The sequence below is a fragment of the Spinacia oleracea genome, chromosome 2 (genome assembly GCF_020520425.1).
Source record: "Spinacia oleracea cultivar Varoflay chromosome 2, BTI_SOV_V1, whole genome shotgun sequence".
NCBI classification, from domain to species: domain Eukaryota; kingdom Viridiplantae; phylum Streptophyta; class Magnoliopsida; order Caryophyllales; family Amaranthaceae; genus Spinacia; species Spinacia oleracea.
The window spans coordinates 95,340,719-95,362,425 of NC_079488.1; the positions used below are offsets into that span (position 1 = coordinate 95,340,719).

A 21,707-nucleotide genomic window follows, 5' to 3' on the forward strand; every position below is an offset into this window, starting at 1 on the left:
TTGCGGTTCAAATCTGGGCGAAGAGAAGGCGAGTTTCGTCGGTGGAGGAGGCAACGACTTTAGGAGGTGGTGGTGGTGGCTTCAATGGCAGAAAGGGAAGAAGGAAGGGGAGAGGAAGGGTCGGGGAAGAAGCAAAAAAGTAAAAGGAAAAGGAAAAAAATGGGTCAATTATGAAAAATGGGTAAATGGGTGGGTTAATTAGATGTTAATTGAGTTAATTAGGGATGATGACGTCATAAAGGGGTACTTGGGGTATTAAGTCATTTGTGAGGGGTATTTTATGAATTGTTGAAACTTGATGGGCGTTTGGTGAATTATGGTAAAACTCGGCGGTATTTCATAAAAAGTATATAAATGTTTGGTTATCTAAAAATCTTACAATTGGAGCTTTCTAAATAATGTTTATACAATCTACGTTGTATATTATACTTCGTATATTGAATACATGCATAGCGTTTAACTGTATATACAATTCACCTTCCTATCGGTTTATGGTATAACATATTTCAGATAATTGATTATGTACTCTTCTATAAAGGATCATCATTTTCCACTGCATCGGTCGTGCCAGACATTCTAGAGACTCAATATACCATAAATCTACATTATCTACTCCTTTTTTGCCGACCAATAATTCCGAAAATCAATATTTACGTAGTATATATAATGAAAATCCTACCTGTACCATAATAAATAATCTACATGGTTTTTTTATAAAAAATAAAATAAAATAAAATAAAGGGCATCATTTTATGTGCAACCACAGTGTCACTACCATGCAACTCCTTTCTTGTTTGACCAATAATTTTGAAAATTGATCCCTACCCAAAGGCAAAGAGAGAGAAGAAGGCCAACACAAATGGGCCAAAAATGGATGACAAAAATTTAAGCAAAGAAGTGGGCTGGAATAGTAGAGAATAAAGTTGTAAATTGTGATGGAGCAACAACATAGAAATAAGGTGTAAAAAATATGTCAATAACGTACAACTTCTTTATTGATCAACCAATAATTTCGAAAACTAATCTTTACATAGTATATCCAAGTATAATTACTTTCTATTTGTTTTATGATATAAAATATTCTAGAAAAATAATACATGTTACATTGATCGTGCTAAACCTAACAATACGACACAACTCCTTTATTGGCCAACCAATAAATCCAAAACCAACCAATTAAGGTTGACATGAGTGGGTAAGAACCTCTTGCTACTTAACCAAGGTATCGAGTTCGAGCCTTGGGAATGGAAAAAATTTCAAATGGGAGAGATGCTGCCCATCGAGGTACCTATGCAAAGGAGATTAGTCCACTCGTCAAAGGCGGTGAGAACTCCTCGTAGTAGAACCAAACAAAATAAATCGAAAACCAAGGTTTACACAATATATATAATGTACGCTCGATCCTTTTATACTAATCTATCGTGCCATTACTACGCAACTCTTCTATCAAATCTCAATCGACTTCTAACCAAAGAGAGAGAGAATCAATTGCAGAACTCGTCCCGAATCCGGATTAGCCTAAAGGTGAATCGGGTGGTATAAAAAAAAAGAGAGGAGAAGATGGGCAATAAAAATGGGCCAAAAAAGGAAGAGCAAAAACGAAGGGAAGAAGTGGGCTTAAATAGTAGAGGATGGAAGATGATGTGATGGAGCAACACGAGAGAAGGTGTGAAAATGTGTACTATTAAGAAATTGCCCATAAGTATATAAGTAGAAGAATGGGAGGACAAGCAATCCTCCCCCATTATCAGATCGAACGTCCCATTTTTCATATCACCTCTCTTTCTCTCTCCTCTCTCTTCTCCTTCCTCCTCTTTCTCCCCTCCCCTGTACAAATTCATTTTTTCAAAATCATTTTCTCATCAACACTTTCCCAAAAATAAATACTTTCAATTCCCATTTTATATTTTCCTACACACAAAATATCCCATTTTTTTTGATTTTTATTTTTAAAGTTTTGATTTTGGTTGGTTGTAAAACGCTTCCATCGTCAGTCCAATCTCAATTTATAATTTTAATCAATTAATAGTAAAAAATAATAATTGTAGACATTTTTAGCTAAATTTTTTACATTTACAATCAAAAATTAAAATTGACTTAAAATTGAAAAAAAATAAGTTTATAAAAGGGGAACGCCATTTTTATATTTTGATTGGAGGTTTGTATTGAGGAGGATATGCTGAACATGTCCTCAATCTTTCCTCTCATCAGATCTTAGCCTTAATTTTCTGTCAAATTCTGCATCCGGGGTCTTCTTCAATTGCTGGGTAATTTGTGTTTAACTTAATCTTATGTTCCTAATTATGAGATGGGTGTTTGATCTTTGTTGAGCTAGCTGTTTTTCTTGATCTAGGTAATGTTTATTTTTTGATATAATTGAAATGTATATGATCGGTGAATTTTAGGGTGCTTTTTTCTTCTTCTCATAATTCTGGATTTTATTGATCGCATGAAGGATCCGATGCTTTTTGATTGAATCCATTTTGTTATCCGGCATTGTAATTTTGTTGGGGGTTCTTGTGATTCCTTAGGCGAGGTACGGTTTGATTGAATTTCAATTCATTTGCGGTGTAAATTTGATATTGGTCAATGATAAATGGTGTTTAAACGAGTTTCACAACTAGAGTTAGTTGCATATTGTAGTTGAATGTTATATAAATGTATTGGATCCATGGAGAAAATGTGCTTAATCTTGTTTAGAAAGTCGTATGTTTGTGTTAGATTGACTTGTTTAGCTGTTGAGAATTCTGCAAGGTTTAATGAATAAAATGTTATTGTTGGGTTTATATAGAAATATGCAATCCGACCTTGGTAAGCTATTTATTGGTGGAATATCGTGGGAGACGAATGAGGAACGCCTTAGGGAATATTTTAGCACCTTTGGTGAGGTGATTGAAGCTGTAATCATGAAGGATCGGACTACAGGCCGTGCTCGGGGCTTTGGTTTCATTGTATTCTCTGACCCAGCTGTTGCGGACAGAGTTGTTCAGGAGAAACACAACATTGATGGAAGAATGGTAATTAGATGACATAAATACTTGTGATCTTTTTTTTTTACCCTTTTCATTGTCTCTTCAATTAATTTTGCATTTAAAAATGCATACTTTGAAGTTACTAAGGTTGAATATTTTCTTTGAATGAATTCAGTAAGGTTGGCATATGTATTTCGTCCTATGCTTTCATATTGATTTTGTCTTTCAATTTCAGGTCGAGGCAAAGAAGGCTGTTCCAAGAGATGATCAAAACATTCTGAGTAGAACCAGTGGCAGTGCACATGGTTCTCCAGGTCCAAGCCGCACTAGGAAGATTTTTGTAGGAGGCTTAGCTTCCACTGTTACGGAGAGTGATTTTAAAATGTATTTTGAGCAATTTGGGCAAATTACAGATGTTGTTGTTATGTACGATCATAATACACAGAGGCCAAGAGGTTTTGGGTTCATCACTTATGATTCAGAGGAAGCAGTTGATAGGGTCTTAACCAAAACGTTCCATGAACTAAATGGTAAGATGGTTGAGGTCAAGCGTGCTGTCCCCAAAGAATTATCACCTGGTCCAAGTCGTAGTCCAATTGGTGGTTATAATAATTATGGTCTAAACAGGGTCAACAACTTCCTAAATGGCTACAATCCAAGTGCACTTGGAGGTTATGGAGTAAGAATGGATGGCAGATTCAATGCAATGGCAAGCGGACGAAGTGGGTTCCCTCCATTTGGTTCTGGATTTGGAATGGGTGTGAATTTTGAGCAAGGTCTAAATGCTAATTATGGTGGAAGCGCTAACTTCGGTAGCAGTCTCAGCTACGGACGTGGTGTGAGTCCCTACTATATTGGAAACTCTAATAGGTTTGGTAGTCCGGTTGGTTACGATGGTGGAAATGGGGGAAGCTCATCCCTTTTTAGCTCAACTAGGAACCTTTGGGGAAACGGGGGACTCAGTTATGGCTCAAACTCTTCTACTTCAGCTACTTTTAATGGGTCTGGAACTGGTAATGTTGGAGGAAGCTTTGGAAGTGGTAATGTCAACTGGGGTTCTTCACAAGTGTCTGGCCAGGGTGGGGGAAATGCTGTTGGCGGTGGTGGGAACCTGAGTTATAATGGGGTTGATAACAATTATAATTTGAGTGGGGGAGGCTATGGAAGAAACACTGGAAATAATGCAGCTCCAGCATCATCATCTTATGCGTCATCAAATGGTGGTGCCTACGATGGGGCATTTACAGACTTATATAGCAGTAGTTCGATTTATGGAGATTCTCCTTGGAGAGCTGCAACTCCTGAGAGAGATGGTTCTAGCTCTTTTAGTTATGGCCTTGGTAATGGCGCTTCAGATGTCTCTGCTAAAGGCTCTGCTGGGTTTGTCGGGGGATATAGTGTTAATAAGAGACCACCAAACAGAGGTAAGATCTCACATTATTAATATTTATCCTTTTTCAGCTACATTATTGTTGATGATTCATTGCTTTCCTTAAAAAAGTCATGACAATCACTTAATGAACTGTGACAGCAATATTGTTGATGATTTTATAGCCAAAAGAGAAACCATGTACTAATAAATAGTCTAAATGTGATGGCAGCTGTACTGCAAATATCTGGTCCAAACTAGAAAAATTGAATACAATACTCTGTAAACTTTGGGGTTCTGACTAGTCAGATGATGGAACATGGTATAACCAATCTTCCTCATTCATACCGCTTTAATCCACTAGGGTCCTCTTCTGGGTGATGTGAATGGTGACAGTTAGAAGTTAGATCAAATGATAGCTCTTCACCAAGCAAGCGCTTATTTTACTTTTCCGTTTGGTTTGGCACTTTGGTTACACTTCAGTGTATAAATAACGTAGCCTATTCACTTGGCGTCAATGCTGGGTTTAGTTGTGTGCTAGTTGCCACATGTCTCTTTCTGTCCTAAGATCTTTATCTGGAACTCAATGTACTCTGTAAAATCTTTAATGAGTAGGAGAATTAGGTGAGTGTATAAGACCTGACTGCATTTTGAGCATTGGTGAGTAGAAGCGAGGCAACAAATTAGGAGTTGATGAAGGTATGGGAGATTGATTTAGTTAGGTTGATTGTCCTAGCTACACCAATGACCTTTGGTTTCGAAGTTTAAGTTACGTGATATATGATATATCTTGACTTCAAGGCTTTGCTGATTCTCTGCTGGTGTTGGTGGATAGAATTGCACAGATTGGGGTTGGAAAGGGGAAAGAGAAGTTTCAATTTAGAATTTTAGATGCATTTACGCTAAGGTTCAAGCATTAACTGATGTGCCTCTCTGCAACATGTGCAAGATTGCCTGCATTGGACCAACAGACTTTTCATGCATTAGGTTAATCTTTGCATGGTCTTTGTTGTTTGTGGTGCACTCTGTAATGTTCAACGCTGAATTTTCTTCAAAGAAGAATACAGTCATTCAGTCAATTTTAGTTGAGCTGAATTATTAACCGCCCCTTGGACTTTGATTAATTTTCAAATAGGAGAACACAACAGAATTTAGTACAAATAAATGGCATGCAAACCACACTTAACATTATTAGGAGAGATCTAGGAAAACCTCCAATAGAGTGACACTTAAGGGAAGAAAAGGTAAAGTGTAAACCACTCTATCCCACTAGAAATTCAATTCCTGCACATTTAGTCATCATCATAGCAAGTAATTAGTAAACCTGAAGAATAACTAGGCATGCCAGTCTCCAAAAGAACTTCCTCTCCTTATTCTTCCCAAAGTTACATACGTTGTGGATGTACAAAAAAGCAACCTTTTCACCCTGATAATCTCAACTGATGTGAAATCGAGTGATCTTTTATGGTGAAGCTTTTATGAATCTGCAAGGACTGCCACCTACTTTACATTTCCTCTGTCCCAAAAATGTTGCAACATGGAGGGAGGTCACAAAAATTACGAAAGTGGGAAATTAAGGTAAGAGAGAAGTAAAAAAGACTCTACTTGCCCATGTGATTAACGGTGTGTTCGGATAGCAAGATAGAAGGGAAAGGGTAGAGTTTAGGGATGTTTTCAAGATATATCACGTAACTCAGACTTCACGTAACTGAGAAAGGGTAGAGTTCAGGGATGTTGTTTATTAAAGAGGGAGGGAAAATGGATCCCTCCCTCTCCCTCCCCTTCCTTGCGCCAACCTTTTATGTAAACAAGGGAACTTGTTTCCCTCCCTTTCCTTTCATTTCCTTTCCTCCTTTTCTCTTCATTTCCTCTTATCCAAATGTGTAAGTGAATTAAGGGTAGAGGAAGTACATCCACGTGGGGTAAATTTGGAAATCCATAACCAAATATTTCCCCGAAAGAGAAATATTGCAGCCTTTGTAAAACTTCCTAAAAAGGAAAGCGCTGCAATAATTCTGGAAATAAAGGTTTATGCTTTGTAAGTATTAAGTCTTCATAATGGAATTCAGGGTTCTGAAAAACTAGCAATTGTTTATGGAAGGTTTTAAGTGATAGCTTCTGGTGGACTAAGTGAAGGATATATCTTATAAACTCGCAAGCTAAAGAGTCTCTTGGTGAGTTTGTCCAGTAAGAGAATCTTCGCAAAAATCTAAGTTTGCGAACGAACGGAAGCATGAATGTTCAATCAAATTCATTTTAAATACACATTAAATGTCATATATGTATCTAAGTATAAATTCCTTTACAAACCAACATACTACTTTCCTCTGTTCTTTTTTAAATGAGACAATTTTTTAGGCACGTTTGCCAATGCACGATTTCAAGCATTAATATCTTCAATTATGGGGTAAGAAAAAATTACAAAAAATTTATATTTAAAAAATATTCATTAATATGAATCTAATAAGACCCACATGACTATGTTTATTCTTAAATATAAATCAAGAAATGAAATCAAAAGAGCCTGTGAACAGTGTCAAAAATGACATTGTGTAATCTAATAAGAAACAGAGGAAGTATGTCTCTAGGGGCAATAGGAATCTTAAACGAACTAGAAGGATAATTAAATGTGTTACATAAGCCTTAAGGGTGTTGCAATCTCACGCTTAAGCACAGCAAATATGGATCAAATAAATGCAATTCAAAACTGAAACAAAACTTATTAATATAACTCCGAAGCAGCCCAGAAAGTTTGCTAGACAAAGTGGAAGCCCAATTTGTAGGCAAAAAGAAACTAAAATATGCATAAAACCTGGCTCAAGATCCACTCTCTAAAGCCATGATAAAACCGTGCAGCCCTAATAGTCATACAAGTTAGCCCAACACAAGCTAGTAACCACTAGGAGTCAACAATCTCAATTGCCAAATCGAGCTGTCACTTGTTGTACTCATGGACATATTTGGGTGAACCTTGAACGGACTCTGATTCATATTATTCTCCCCTTTTTGAAAAGCATTTTCTCTTAAATACTCATCAACGAGATAAGGAGTCACCAACATAAAATGTAGCACTTACCCCCCATTAACAAATGCAGCATTTATTCCATAGATATGGATGTTAAAATATCGATGACCATTTCTAGAATAATCTACACACATGACATTCACACAATTAGACTTACACCTATGTCCTTTTCATACTTGCCTAAAGTTGGCAACTTGTGTTTGGAGACAATCGGTGCATAAGCATAAGTGAAATATTTCTTTGCCGAGCATTTAATGTGATTAGCATTAAATGCTTATCGTCAAAATATCAGAGTTGACGGGCTGAACTCTGAGAATGCTTATCGTCAAAATATTTTTTTTGTTTTGCATATAGGGATAAGTTAGTTTTATGCTTTGGCGCCAACATGTAAATATAATTCTTAGGTTCTTCTAGAAATTTCTTTAGGAGAATAATTATTTAATCTCAACGAACAATAATCAAGCTCATTTGTATGTTGTAACTTGTATGAGCTCCACAAATAAGCGTGTGTCTACAATAATCAGTGTGTGTAAGTGAGTATCCTAAATTTGATAGAGTGTGAGTGTCTTCTCAAAATAATATTGCTCACCTTGTAATATACGTCTGTATGTATGATTAAAATGTCCTGTATATAAATATTATTTGACCTTCTATGAATTGAACTATGGAATAACCTTAGCAGTGGTGTAGGAAGTGGTTTCCTGTACTCCACGACTGTGGACATAAGAATGATAAGATACACATACCAGCAGCAAGTTTTAACCTGAGGATTTAGTTTGCAGGTTATTGTTGGTAATGAGCTTACTGAAACATGGTGACCATGTAAAGGCCTTTGCCTTCTTCAGGCCTTGAATTTCTAATGAAGCCTAGATCAGATGGACATGCACGTGGAAACTTTTGCCAATGAAATAGAATGGTTTATCAGTAAAAAGACTCGAAGAATCCCCAAACCACACCCTCCTATTTTGAGAACCTAAGAAAATTTAATTCTGCTTCAACCCTGATAAATTAACGAGTTAACTAGTTAAGTGCTTTCATTGAAGTAAACCCAAGAAAGAACTACACTTATTCAATAAAAATAATGTGATATTAGGTCATCAATGATAGAGGCAAGGAAAATACAGAAAAGAAAGCTCCATTACCTGATACTTCAAAAAATTAGCTGTATTACGATACTGTCCATTTGTCCAACTAACCCTTTTCTACCACGGTTAAAAAATAAGAAAATCTCTAGGAGAAGGAAGTTTTAATCCCCGGAAGTTCTTCTTATCCATTGCACTGAAGACTATATCTTTCTCTTGGTCTTTTGATGCCATTAGGACTATGAATTTCTGAATCAAGGACAGCCATGTGCACTTCCCTGCCAATGAGAGTTCAGACACCAAATTCTTAGTCTAGCTGCCTCCCTCCTTAGCTCTATACACCAACTTCTGCACTATCAGATGCCACATCTTCTCCTCCCTTAACCCTGTCAAAGACATTTTGCATAAATCTCTGCAAGTGTTGTACAACATTTACCTCCGGAGTCTGTATTTTAAATTTGGACACTTCTTATCTTGTCCCTGTATCTTTAGTGTAATATATTACATGGCCGACTCTTAAATTCACACTCGAATCTGACATATGTAAGTCTGAGCATCATAGCTATGTTACTATGTACTATCTAGCTTGGATTATTTTTCGAATTATTATTCGAAGTACATTTTAAATTCTGTTGTTTTTAAGAAAAAAGTTCATATGAAGTAAGTGAAGTGGGGTACTAAGCTTTATTTCTGTGAAGTTGGTCAATAACTATTTTGTTGGTGTGCTTTCTGTTGATCAAATTTATTTCTTTCTGTAGTTGTTGAAATAAAATAAATAAATTTCATTTGTGTAGAGAAAGAATTAATTTTATAGCAAGTCTCAGGAAATAACATATCAGTAACATGTGTAAACCATATATTGTGTTGCCAAACTATGTATGTAACGCAGATGTACAGTGAATTTTGTAAGGCTTCCTAGAATTACCAATCTATGTAAGCAGACTTCTCTGAAAGACACTCAACAAAAGAAGCAAACTCATCGAGGAAACAAAATTGTAATTAACAAGTTAAATACTAGATTTACATAAAATAATCTTAAAAACTCCGGTACAAAATTCTGTTAGATTAGAGAAAGTTGACTAAATTAAAATGCCTCGTTAAAGTACCTGTCCTTACCTATGGTAAAGTAACTCATGGTCATTGGATTTAGGATCAAAAATTCTAACAGGAGAAACCTCAGAAGTAGTTTGTAAGGCTATATTTATCTGACCCCCTTTACCCTTTGCATTATTTTTGGTTGAGCTCAGAACAAGTTGTGGCCTGCTTGAACCTGGTAGTCAAAGGAAATGGAAGAAAAAGGAACTGACACACCAAGCTTCGTTTTGAAATTTTCTCACTTTTTATTTTTTCATAACATTCTCTTCTTTACTTTACATCTCTTGCAAAGAAGATTTAATCATCTCAATTCTCATTAAGACTACGCATGATCAAACTTTATGATTTATTCGTTTACTTGTTATTTATCTTTATTTAATTTTTGAACTTGGTTGATCGAATTCCTGGCTCTGCCATTGGGTAGGCTATATGCTTGTCAGTTGTCACCCTTGTTGCTATTGTACATTGTATATGTTTGTTTGTAGCTATCTTTGCCATTTCTTTGATTAAATTAGACTATGTACACCCATTGTTACAATAGTAGGCTAGCTAAAAGATATTTGTGAGTCTGTGCATTGGTGTAACATGATGGACTTTCTTTGTGTGAAGAAAATGTTTACAGATGACTCTAACCCTGATCTCTTCTGATCATGTTTCAGAATTACTTATACTTTTTTTGTTGTCGTTGTTGTATACGGAGTATGTTAATTGTGTTTCTTATAGCTCGAACATAACGAATTTTCTCGTCATTTATCGCATGACTCTGATCTCATGTAATTCAGTTTCAGAAAAGTGAATGCTCCATATTAATTTTAGTTTTTTTTTTCTGTATTGACAGGACTACCTAGCTAGAGGGAAAAATATCAGGAACTTGTTGTAGATGGAGCAGTCCGGCAAAGCAGATGAAAGGTGACTGAATATAGTCCAGTTTAAATTCTGAAAAGTTAATTGGTTACATAGAACTGACTGGAGTGCCTGTTTTGAAGATTACATAGTGTTAGGGAAGTTGTTGTAAGGGATTTTGTTTTTGTGGCTTGAGTATTTCGAGTCATCATTCTAGGGTTTTTGAGTGAGGTGTAAAATCAGATTGCGGGATATAGCCAAATTGTATCATTCATCTCCGGGAGGTGCTGGGATACGTGGTAAAGGATAGACTAGCCCCTTTATTTTTCTCTTTTATTTTTCCAATTTTCCCATCATTTTTCTTTACTTTTCTTTTTTGTTTTCTATATAGTATTTTGTTTTGTGCTGTAATAGGTATGGCAAAGTACCGGTTCTTGTTAAGTACGTTTTTCATTTTTCTTTTGGATTGTATGGGGCTTCTTGTTGGCTGATTTACTAGTGTGGAACGATTGAAGGAATCCAACTAGGGTTCTCATGAATAAGGTTCTTTTTTACATTTTTCCGATATGAAAACTTTCAGTGGTTGCTGAAGCTTAATTTTCTGCTAAGATATCATCTGAAGATTATTTTTATTCTCATTGTTTGTTTTCTGTTAGTTGCATATTCAGTGTTTTGAATTCCCTATCTTGTACGTACTGTGTGCAACTCTTTAGTTTACATACATGGGGTTGATCATTGAGCAGTCTCTCGCAGTTTCTGTAGACTGTAATGGAAGATGTAACTTGTGTCGTTTCTGTAACAGTTAGGATCTTGAAGAATATAAATCTGAATGATCGATTATATTACTATTGATGCTTATTTTCAGCCATTGAAATGTTATGATCTGTAAATGAGATTATTCTTATTCTTAGTTTCGTTTCATTTTCTTTTTCTTTTTCTTTTCCTTTTTATTTTTTATTTGTTTCTTTTTTTATTTTTATAAAAGTGGTTATGGTTTTCCATTGTAGAGATTGTAGTTTGAAAATGAAAAGGGTTGATTTATGTAATATGTTCATGTTCATTGCTCATGCTCTAACAAAAACATCATCAGAATATATTTTGTAGTTTGAAAATACGGCATGGCAAGGGAAAGCAAATCAAAAGGGCTGATTTATGTAATATGTTCATGTTCATTGCTCATGCTCTAACAAAAACATCATCAGAATATATTTTATGATTGATTTATGTAATATGTTCTCTCCATTCCAAAAAGTTCAGAGCGATTTTCGGCAAAAATGCTAGAAGATGCTAAAATTCTCGAAATACGTCCCATTTTATGTTAATTCTCATTCTACCGTCCACGGGACCAAGAGTTAGCAAAATAAAAATTTCCAGTTCAACGAGCCGCCAATTCAAATGGCGGTTTTGTAATGCAGCAAACCGCCTGTTGAATTAGCGGTTCAGAATACTTCCACAATTGCAAAGACACCAACACACTCAACCAATCATCTTGGTAAAAAGAGCCGTGAATAAAGCGATATAAGGGTGAAGCAATCTGCAGAATGAAGATACACATCAATCATTTTTTCTCCTCTATCTGCTAGATAGAGTCGGTACATGCGCATCTATTCAAGAGAATTATAGTAGTAACACACTAACACTGATGCTACTCCAGTTGTTGATTGTCGATATCCTCGTTGATGGTGATTCTGCGCAGCTTTCCGACAGAGACCGGCATCGTGCCGACAATGGGCAGCGACAGACGACCTGTCAGATTGGTGGTGGCGACGACCGGTGATCGGCAGATGGCTGAGCGAGAGAAGGGGGTGAGCGAGTTACCTTCGTGGGTGAGCGACAATTCATTGCTTTAACTTTTTTGGAAGTTTGTGAGTTTCAAGCAGTTGAAGGGCAGAAAACTGGAAAATGGTGTATAATAAACCGCTAATTGAGGTAGCGGTTCATTAAGAACGAAACTGTCGATTCAGTTAGCGGTTTATGTTATTTAACAACTAATTCAGTTGGCGGATTTGTGATGACTAATAAAAACTATATATACTGGTTTTCTTGCTTACGCGCATGGACGGTAAAACAAGAATTAACATAAATTGGGGCGTATTTCGAAAATTTTAGCATTTTCTAGCATTTTTGCCGAAAATTGCTCCAAAGTTCATCCAATTAAATGTAAATATAATAACTATATCCAATGAAAAAACTAATTTAATTCTTAAAAATATGTGTTCAACCTCCCCTTCATTTTGTTTTTCTATCGAGTATACCATAATATATTTCCGTTAGATTTGTTCATTTTTTAAATATTTTTTTATGGGAAATGATAGTAAACTTTGGAAAATATCTTCAAATTTAAGATCATACGGAGTATTGAATTACTAATTTTTTTTAGAAACTTTAAAAAGAACATCCAAAATTTGGAGTTATCATAAAAGCTTGTGGAATCGTAAGTGGACTAGTTGTTGGGAAAGGTAAAAACAGGAAACATTTTGGCGGTAAAAGAATTTCAAAGGCGTACAAACGCTTATATTTAATACCAATGAAGAATTATTAACAGAAGTCAAGATGGCCGAGTTGGTCTAAGGCGCCAGTTTCAGGTACTGGTCCGAAAGGGCATGGGTTCAAATCCCATTCTTGACAATTCTTTTTCTATTTAATTATTTGTTGCTTCGTTTTTCGATTTTTTTTATAATTTCTTTCGTTTTCCAAATTTTTTTATTGCTACAATATCCATTCAAAAGGTCTTGCACGCACAAGGTGTAAAATAAATTTTTGTACACGAAGATATTTTTACCCACTTTTTTTATAATTTTTATATTATAAAAAAAAATGATGGACAAGCATTTTAAAAGGTTAATAATTATCAATTTTATACATTACTAGTGATTTTGAAGAAACAAATTTTAAAAAACAAATTTTTTAATTTATCACTAAAAAATACTACCTTTTACGTATACTTATAGGTAACTTTTAATTATTTTGAGTTAACTTTTACTCAGGTGTACAATATTTATTGTACATCACTTGTAAATAAGAATTTGTGATATCCAATTCCGTGGTGAAGTCTGTTACAAGATTCAAACCCTCTTTTTTGAGAAGCGGCCCCGACTTCGCTATTTTGATGGCCCTAACCAGGCAATTGCGCCTACCAGTTCAGGCAGAAAAATCTAAGATCAGTCATTTAAAGATATTATTACTCCTTCCATTTCGGAATAAGTTACACACCAATTTGGGCACGCATTTTAAGTAAATAATAGGTGGGACCATGAAAAGGGAAACAGAAAAAATTTCTTCAAGTGTACAATAATTATTGTACGGCGGATTTATAGTTACCCCGACACAAAAGTTAATTATTTTTGGAAATTTTGTAAATAATAATCCAATATTTACCCGTTCTTAAAAAACCAGTATCATCTTTGATTAATTTAGGAATAATCCAAACTTTGAAGGGTATCTTCACAAAATAATATTTGAGCTGTTGATAACCCACTTTTTCTTTGAGCGGTTGATAACCTACCAGTTCAGGCAGAAAAATCTAAGATCAGTCATTTAAAGATATTATTACTCCTTCCATTTCGGAATAAGTTACACACCAATTTGGGCACGTATTTTAAGTAAATAATAGATGGGACCATGAAAAGGGAAACAGAAAAACTTTCTCCAGGTGTACAATAATTATTGTACGGCGGATTTATAGTTACCCCGACACAAAAGTTAATTATTTTTGGAAATTTTGTAAATAATAATCCAATATTTACCCGTTCTTAAAAAACCAGTATCATCTTTGATTAATTTAGGAATAATCCAAACTTTGAAGGGTATCTTCACAAAATAATATTTGAGCCGTTGATAACCCACTTTTTCTTTCTCTTTCCCTCAAAAAAAAACTTCTGCCTCCCCCCTCCATGGCATCCTCTCTCCTCCTCCACAACCCCACACCTTTTAAAAAAAAGTTGACCTGTTATAAGTTAGTTATAGGTAAAATGAACTGTTTTGGGAAGATATCCCAAAAGTTTGGATTATTCTTGAATATATCGAAGATGATATTGTTTATAAAAGTCCGGGCAAAAGTTGGATTATTCTTACAAATTTTCCTTTATTTTTTAATACTCCATACAAATTATCTTTTCAAAATCACTCAAAAGGTATAAAGGTAATTAACCATGTAACTCCTTAAAAAGTTTATCCATAAAAAATATTGTATATCGAGTGCACACAAGACCTGTTCTTTTGTACGAATATAAAGTAATACTCCGTACAAATTAAAGAGCTACTCCGTAGTAGTTAGTGGAACCATTTTAAATTGTGAGAAAAAGAGCATGTGAGTGTGAGAGAAATTAGTGGGTCATGGTAGGTGTCTAGGTGAGACAAAAATATTTAAATATTAGTAGATCCTTTTTAAATAAGGGAGTGTGTCAATTATTTTGAAAAAGGTAGAAAAAAGAAGGTTGGTCACTTATCATGAAACGGAGGGAGTAATGTCCATCATCTAATGTATTATTTCTATAAAAAGGAAATTCTTTCATTTTTCAATAGGAGTATTGAAATGATTTTTTTTACTTTACCGCCTAAAGACCGTGATTTACTTTTTATCACTTGCGGAGTACTAAAATAAAAGTTGTACTTTACCACCAAAAAGAATTGAAAATTTGATTTCACCACTATTTTTCGGATTCCATCCTCCAAAAAGTCCCACATCTTCATTTATCTTTTTCTTTTTCCACGATTTTTCATCCTTTCTCCCCTATTTTCACTTCTTTTGATCTTAAATTTTCAATTTTTTAGGTGGTAAAAACCAAAAAGTAAAAAAAAAAAAACTTATTCAAAAGTTATTTGGAGCTAATTATTCTGCTGAATTAGCGGCAAGTAAACTAATTAACCCTCAATTGCCAACAAATGAAATAAAAAAGGCTCAAAATTAAACCAACTCGATCCCTAGCTAGCTAATAAAAGAAATAAAATGCAAAATGTAAATTTGTGGATGAATTTCGATCATTCAATTGAAGTTTCCACTATGTTTCTCCGATCCAGCATTTAGAATGACCCCTTCTCTTTTCAATTTCTCCTCCTCAGCTTTTCTACAAAAAACAACCCAACTATTAACCTCCAATGCTATACATACACCAATCAAGGTTGATAGACACATACAATATGCCAATTTCGCGTACGATCTACCAGCCTCCATTGCTTCGAACCCTTGAAATACATTTACAACCCCTAAAACCACACAAGCATACCCTACAAAATGGTGGTATGACTTCCAATACTTCCTATACTTGTTTGTTGTTTTAGGCCTAAATAATAACGCAAGTGTTTGAAGACTTCCTAAGCAAACCGCAATAAACCCTAGCTTCCTATGCAAGCTATACACTTTTCCCGGTGATAGTTGTCCTAGTCTAAGCCCTATCGCAAAGCCAATGGTTCCTAGGAAGAATCCGGTGAGTTGCATGGCTGCATGCACGTAGAACCACGTAGGTCCTAATGCTTCTATATGTCTAAGGTAACGTGACATGATTATACCAATGGGTAACATGACTCCCCAAGACACCCCATTCATAACTCCGTGTACAATCTTCAACGTTTTTAAGTCATTCTCGTGTCTTGCAACGCCGGAAAGAAGGTCTATGGTAGTTGCTGAAGAGAGGTCGTTGATGGTAGTTGGATGGATTGTAGGTGAATATCCTTGAACGTAAACCCCACGATTCCATACAACATGGATCTTTGTTTTGTTAAGGGAGATCCTAATTGTAGCGTATATTTCAACTTGTGCTCCATCGTGAATGGTGGCTAACTTCCCACCGTACATTTTTGCAGAAGATGACAACAAGTGGATATGATCAAGAGGACGTGACAACAATGGAGCTTTTTGAAGTTTAACGGACGGGTCTAAAATATAAGGGAGGAGGACTAGTTGGCCGGAGTTGGGATCTGGAAAGGCAATGAGGGCACGAGTGCCTGTCATTTCCGCTGTAGTGGGATTGATCCCCCAACCTACCCATCCAGAAGGAGATATGAAGCTACCAAAGAAGACGAGATCAAGGGTGGAATTATGAGGGTGGTAAGTCCATGCAAGGGACGATTGTTGAGTGGGAAGCACCATACATTTCTCAAAGGTTTTAGTACTAGTGGTGGTGCTACAACGAGAGGAGGTCACGGGTAGAAATTGAGGGGAGAAGACAAGGGAGAAGAGGAGATAAAGGATCATGGTGGTGGCCGCACCGGAGAATATCCAATTAATTGAAAGAGCTAGCTATAGCTAGCAACTAAGAGGGGTTTGAATTGAAGTGAAAGATATTTTGGTTTAAGGATATAATTAGGGTTCATGCATGATGTCTAATGAGTAATGATGCATATGGGTGTGTGTGAAAGCATGTGTGATAAGTGGATATGATAATGCGTGCTTAACTTTGAAGGCAAGCTAAGGCAATTAATAGTAAAAATAGATAGTGGATTAGTGGGTGTTTCATGGTATGATGTTTGGTAGTGTGCTCTAATGATGGGTCATTTTCAATACCAAGTATATCCTAACAACTACTTCGTAATTGATTATTGCTTGTGTCGCAAAATTCATCATTAATATATTCCATGTTTTTGTTTATAATTTTTTTTTTTATCACTGTTGGTTGAAACTAGCTTAGATAAATCCACTAACGTACAATTTCTTTATTTTACGTCGTGTTGTGCTTGGAATTCAAGCAAACTAGTCATCTTGATTTTAGATACTTCGTAACTACCTATATAAAGTAGGAAAATTATGTTTGCCAAACGTTACAGAATGGTAATCCAACTGACTTTACTTTCGTCTAGTCAGGTGTTGTTGTTGGGTTTGGGCTGGCTTGGGTGATTAAGAGCGTAAGTCAATTACATAAAGTCGGGTCAATTTTTAGTCATGCTCGTTTTTATCTCTACAATACAAATTGGCAAGTTAGGAGTAAAGAAAAGTTTAGGTTTAATAAGTTTATTTAATAAGATGAGTTCTGGTCTAATAAATTTTAAATAAGATAAAGGATAAATTGTTTTTTTACCATCTATAAAAATCGAAAAATTGTTGTTCTTTCCCTTCGTATTTTAGAAAGAGATACACTTTGACTGACACGTAATTTTATGAGATTGAATTGAATTTATTAAAATAAGATGAAAGTGGGTTAAGTGAGTGGATTATTTTATTATAGTAGAAAGATGATGTAAGTGTTGGGACCATAAGAAAGAGAAAAAAAAACTAATATAATTGGAAGTGAGGACCAAGAGATGTCAAAAAATTGAAAGTGTGTCTCCTTTAATTTTAAAATACGACCGTTTAAGAAAAGTGTAAATCTTTTTAAAATGCGGAGGGAGTACCACCTAAAAACTAAAACTTGTTTTACCATCTAAAAGAAACTAAAATTTGTTATTTTACCACCTGAAACTCAAAACTAGATGAAACAATTATGTGAGGCCCACTAATTCAATTTTCCTTCAATTTTTCACACTCCCTCTGCGATTTCCTTTAACTCCTACATCCTTCTCTCTTCACTGTCATTGAATTTTGTCAATTTTTTGTGAATTAATGGGAGGGAAAATTATGTAAATTCATGGAAGAGAAAGAAGCAGAAGAATTAAAGAAGATAAGAGAGTTAAATACAGAGTATATGAAATCGTAGAAGAAGAGAAAATATCAAAATTATTAGCGTTATTGTGCCTCCAACGGTTTCATATATTTTTCTATTTTCAGGTGTTAAAAAAACAAGTTTAATTTTTTGTAGGTGATATAATACAAGTTTTAGTTTATAAGGTGGTAAAAAATAAAATTTTGATTTTTTTTAAGTGGTATAAAATAATTTTCCTAAATAAATTTAGGAATCATAAGTTTATCAAATAAAAATGAGTTAAGGTTTAATTAGTTCAGATGAGGTAAGTTTATGTTTATAAGTTCGGATAAAATAAAATCATGTTTAGTACGGAGTGCATTTATACAAGTACAAATAATGTGATTTTAGGACCCTTAAGTTCGGATTAGATAACCCAAGTCGTGCCCAAATCTTACCCAAACCAAAATGGACATCTGGTTCACCCTTATAACTTGATTGCTCGAAATGGACACAACTGAGCTTAATTATTCTTAAAATGGGTTAGTTTTTCACAATAACTAGTTTTTGGGCCCGTTCGACGAACGGGCAGGTTATATGTTGGTCGGGTAATGGAATTTAGAAGTTATGTTAGTCTTAAGTAGGTGTTAGAAGGTGTTTAAATCAAATGACAATAATTAAAATTTAACATATGAAGTCTTGTCTTTTTAATCATTACATTTTTCTGCTTATGTTCATCTTCCCTGAAAAAATAGATCCACTTTAAATCACTTATTACCACCAATAACATATCATTTGTACAAAGACCAAACAAATTTGCAACTGTTACAGTTTACGACTATTCTCATGTTATCCAATTAAGGGAAAGACTTAACAAAATCTAACTATTGAACTATACTGACAAAAATTTTCTTATAGGAGAATTAACACTAATTGTAAGTTCCCCTAATAACAAAAATATACAAATAAAACCCACCTAAAAGTCTCAAAATGTCGATGCCGATTTAACCACCTTTAATCATTTGTATGGAAACCATACATTATAAGATTATCCTTCTCTGCAAAATGAATTGCAACTAATTAAGCAAGAAAAATAAACAACATACTTCCAACGTGCTTAAGAAAAATCAAGAACAACGTGCATAGAGAGAGATGGGGGGGGGGGGGGGGGAGGTGGTACTACAGCTTGAATTGCATGCATGAAAATAAACAATAGAAATGTTGAATTAAAGCACCCTATAATCTCTTACCGTTTCAAAACGGATCAGTCAAAAAGTCTATTAGTGAGGTTAAATTTTGAATTAATGCTACAGGAGAAGGGGAGAAGATTTGGGGATTGAATTAAATTGACATTGAAAATAATTGGAGAGTTAATGGGAAGGTGAAGAATAGGGAAGATGAAGTAGGGGACGGTAGTTTAGGCATAATCAAGTTGAGTATCGATCCTAATTTTTGGTAATCCCTCCGTCCCGTTTTTGTAGTCCTGATTCTATTTTAAGCATCCCAAAATTATAATCATGTTTCTATTTCTGGTCATTAAGTTTTCCACTTTCCCATGTACTATATTAATTTAAAATGCACTGAAAACCCAACACAATTTCTCCATGTACTATATTAATTCCTTTATCCATGAATTATATTTCACTTTCTCATACAAATCAATTATCAATATACTATATTCTAAATTTCCGTGTACTATATTACAATTTTCTTAAAATCCATGTTTTTAGTCAAATAATACTATAAATATGAGATGGATGCAGTACAATTCTGGTAAATTAAAGAGACAGAGGTTAGTAGTATACTACGTTATAACTAATGACAATAAAGTAGAATGACCATTATTTTTTTTATAACAAAAAGTAAATAGAAAGATTAATAAAATTAAGACACGTGTCATCAAAATAGTATTGCTTATGTGTCATTGAAATGATGATGGTTATGCTTTATTGACTAGGTATTGACTAGGTATTAACTAGATATTGATTTACATCATAATTTTAAATAGACCCCCACCCAAAAGTCTAGTTATTTGTATCTGATCTAACTCGAATGTACCAGACTCATATCCAACCTGAACGACCCACTTGCTCCATATATGATATAGGTAATAGTATAATACTGAAATTTTGGTGACAAAGTTGGGCCCAATTAGATAACACAAATTCTTGTTTACAATGGGTGTACAATAAATATCGTACACTGGAGTAAAAGTTGACCCAAAATGCTTAAAAGTTACATTTATATGTGTAAAAGTTATCTATTTTTTAATGATCAATTATTTCATTTGAATAAATATTATTTCTTCAAAATCACTAATAATGTATAAATTAATCATTTAACCCTTTAAAATGTTTATCTATCAACTTTTTTATTTTATAATATAAAAGTTACAGAAAAATAGGTTAAAGTTACGAAAAACTGCATAAAAGTTATTTTGGTATACAATAAATTTATTGTACACCTTGTACGCGCAAGACCTTTTGATTAGATAAATCTAGGATATAATCTTATACGGAGTAGATGTGAATAAACACCGAAATCAGTTGTAGATTTGTATTAGTTGGCAAATTTGTAAAATTTCCAATCAAGGAAAAAAAAAATGTATATCATGATGCCATATGTCTCATTCCTTTTGTATTTGTATTTGTATTTGTATTTCCTCCCCCTTTTTAACAAAAACAATCGTATATTTTCTAAAAAGACGAAACCCTTATCCTCACCCTCAAGGCCACAGTTGGTCAGTGTACTAAGGTTGCATTTTTCTTTAATCCCATACTACTTCCCCCACCGTCCCCGTATTTTCATTTAATTCGTATTAAACCATGACGGTAGATTGCATCATATCCCTCACCCCTTGAATTTTCATTTGTTTTTTCCCTTCTTATTTGTACTACAATATTTTCACATTCCATTCTCAATCAAAACGATTTGCATAACATAAGTTTGGAAAACGCACCTGCTGCGACTTGAGATTTAATTGCAGTTTTTGAATATCACCTATTAATATTTACCAAGTAAGCTAGTTGGTGGGGGAACTCACCTTGTGACTTGAAGGTCACATGGTCGAGCCTCATTAGCTGCAAAAATGCTTGGAAGTGACTCAAGCGAATACCTGTGTAGCTGGACTGGTTAACCTGTGCGAGGTGCTGGTTCAGTAAGATCCATTTTTCTTACCTATTAAAAAAAAGTAAGCTAGTTGATATTTAGTTATTTACGTATCTTTTAATTGATTAAAGACATAAATTAATTGGATCTCGTCTATGTGACAGTATTGATAAAGGATGATTCCAAATCAGTAACCGTTACTGGTGAATTATACAAATCATATGACAAAATGGTAAGTAAATATACTTTCAAGATATACATTTTAATTTTAAATTTTACTCAAGGAATATTATTTATGCTCATATTTATTCTGTTAATTTCAAATTATATTCTGTTAACATCATATTTTATTCATTTCATTCACTTTTTTATCTACCTTTTTCTTTAGTTTTTCTACCCATTATTTACGAAAATATCATGTAATTTACACTAACACATAACAATTACTTATTGATATATTTTTCCATTGATTAAAGAAATAAATTAAAGCCTCAATCCGTAACCTCCAATGTTCCATTTTTTAATCTGTTGTTTTTTTGAGATTGCCTGTCAGCCTTCATTTGGGGAGGTTGTCTACATATAAGGACCCCATACCCACCCTAAAAAAAAAAAAAAATGGAAATATGGCCCACCCTTAAATAAATGTGTAAAAGTGTTGCT

General features: G+C 34.4%; 2 protein-coding genes and 1 non-coding gene across 3 annotated transcripts; 2 read left to right on the forward strand and 1 right to left on the reverse strand.

The window, feature by feature from the left end:
* Positions 1–1,729: 1,729 nt before the first annotated feature.
* LOC110803832 (heterogeneous nuclear ribonucleoprotein 1) lies at positions 1,730–10,994 on the forward strand. The gene is made up of 4 exons (XM_022009360.2): positions 1,730–2,267; positions 2,792–3,017; positions 3,208–4,396; positions 10,382–10,994. The coding sequence occupies exons 2-4, from the start codon at positions 2,796–2,798 to the stop codon at positions 10,393–10,395; spliced, it is 1,425 nt and encodes a 474-aa protein (XP_021865052.1). The 5' UTR covers positions 1,730–2,267; positions 2,792–2,795; the 3' UTR covers positions 10,396–10,994.
* Positions 10,995–12,933: 1,939 nt separating this feature from the next.
* TRNAL-CAG (transfer RNA leucine (anticodon CAG)) lies at positions 12,934–13,014 on the forward strand. The gene has a single exon. It is a non-coding gene; the product is annotated as a tRNA-Leu (tRNA).
* Positions 13,015–15,192: 2,178 nt separating this feature from the next.
* LOC110803837 (cytochrome b561 and DOMON domain-containing protein At2g04850) lies at positions 15,193–16,778 on the reverse strand. The gene has a single exon (XM_022009371.2). It carries the CDS (start codon positions 16,577–16,579, stop codon positions 15,371–15,373), a length of 1,209 nt encoding a protein of 402 aa, XP_021865063.2. The 5' UTR covers positions 16,580–16,778; the 3' UTR covers positions 15,193–15,370.
* Between the last annotated feature and the right edge of the window lie 4,929 nt (positions 16,779–21,707).

Excerpts from the sequence above, each read along its gene's own strand:
- LOC110803837 (XM_022009371.2), bottom strand. The coding sequence starts at position 16,579 with ATGATCCTTTATCTCCTCTTCTCCCTTGTCTTCTCCCCTCAATTTCTA.
- LOC110803832 (XM_022009360.2), top strand. The coding sequence starts at position 2,796 with ATGCAATCCGACCTTGGTAAGCTATTTATTGGTGGAATATCGTGGGAG. Across the intron at positions 3,018-3,207 it reads ACAACATTGATGGAAGAATG|GTCGAGGCAAAGAAGGCTGT; the intron begins GTAATTAGATGA and ends TTTCAATTTCAG.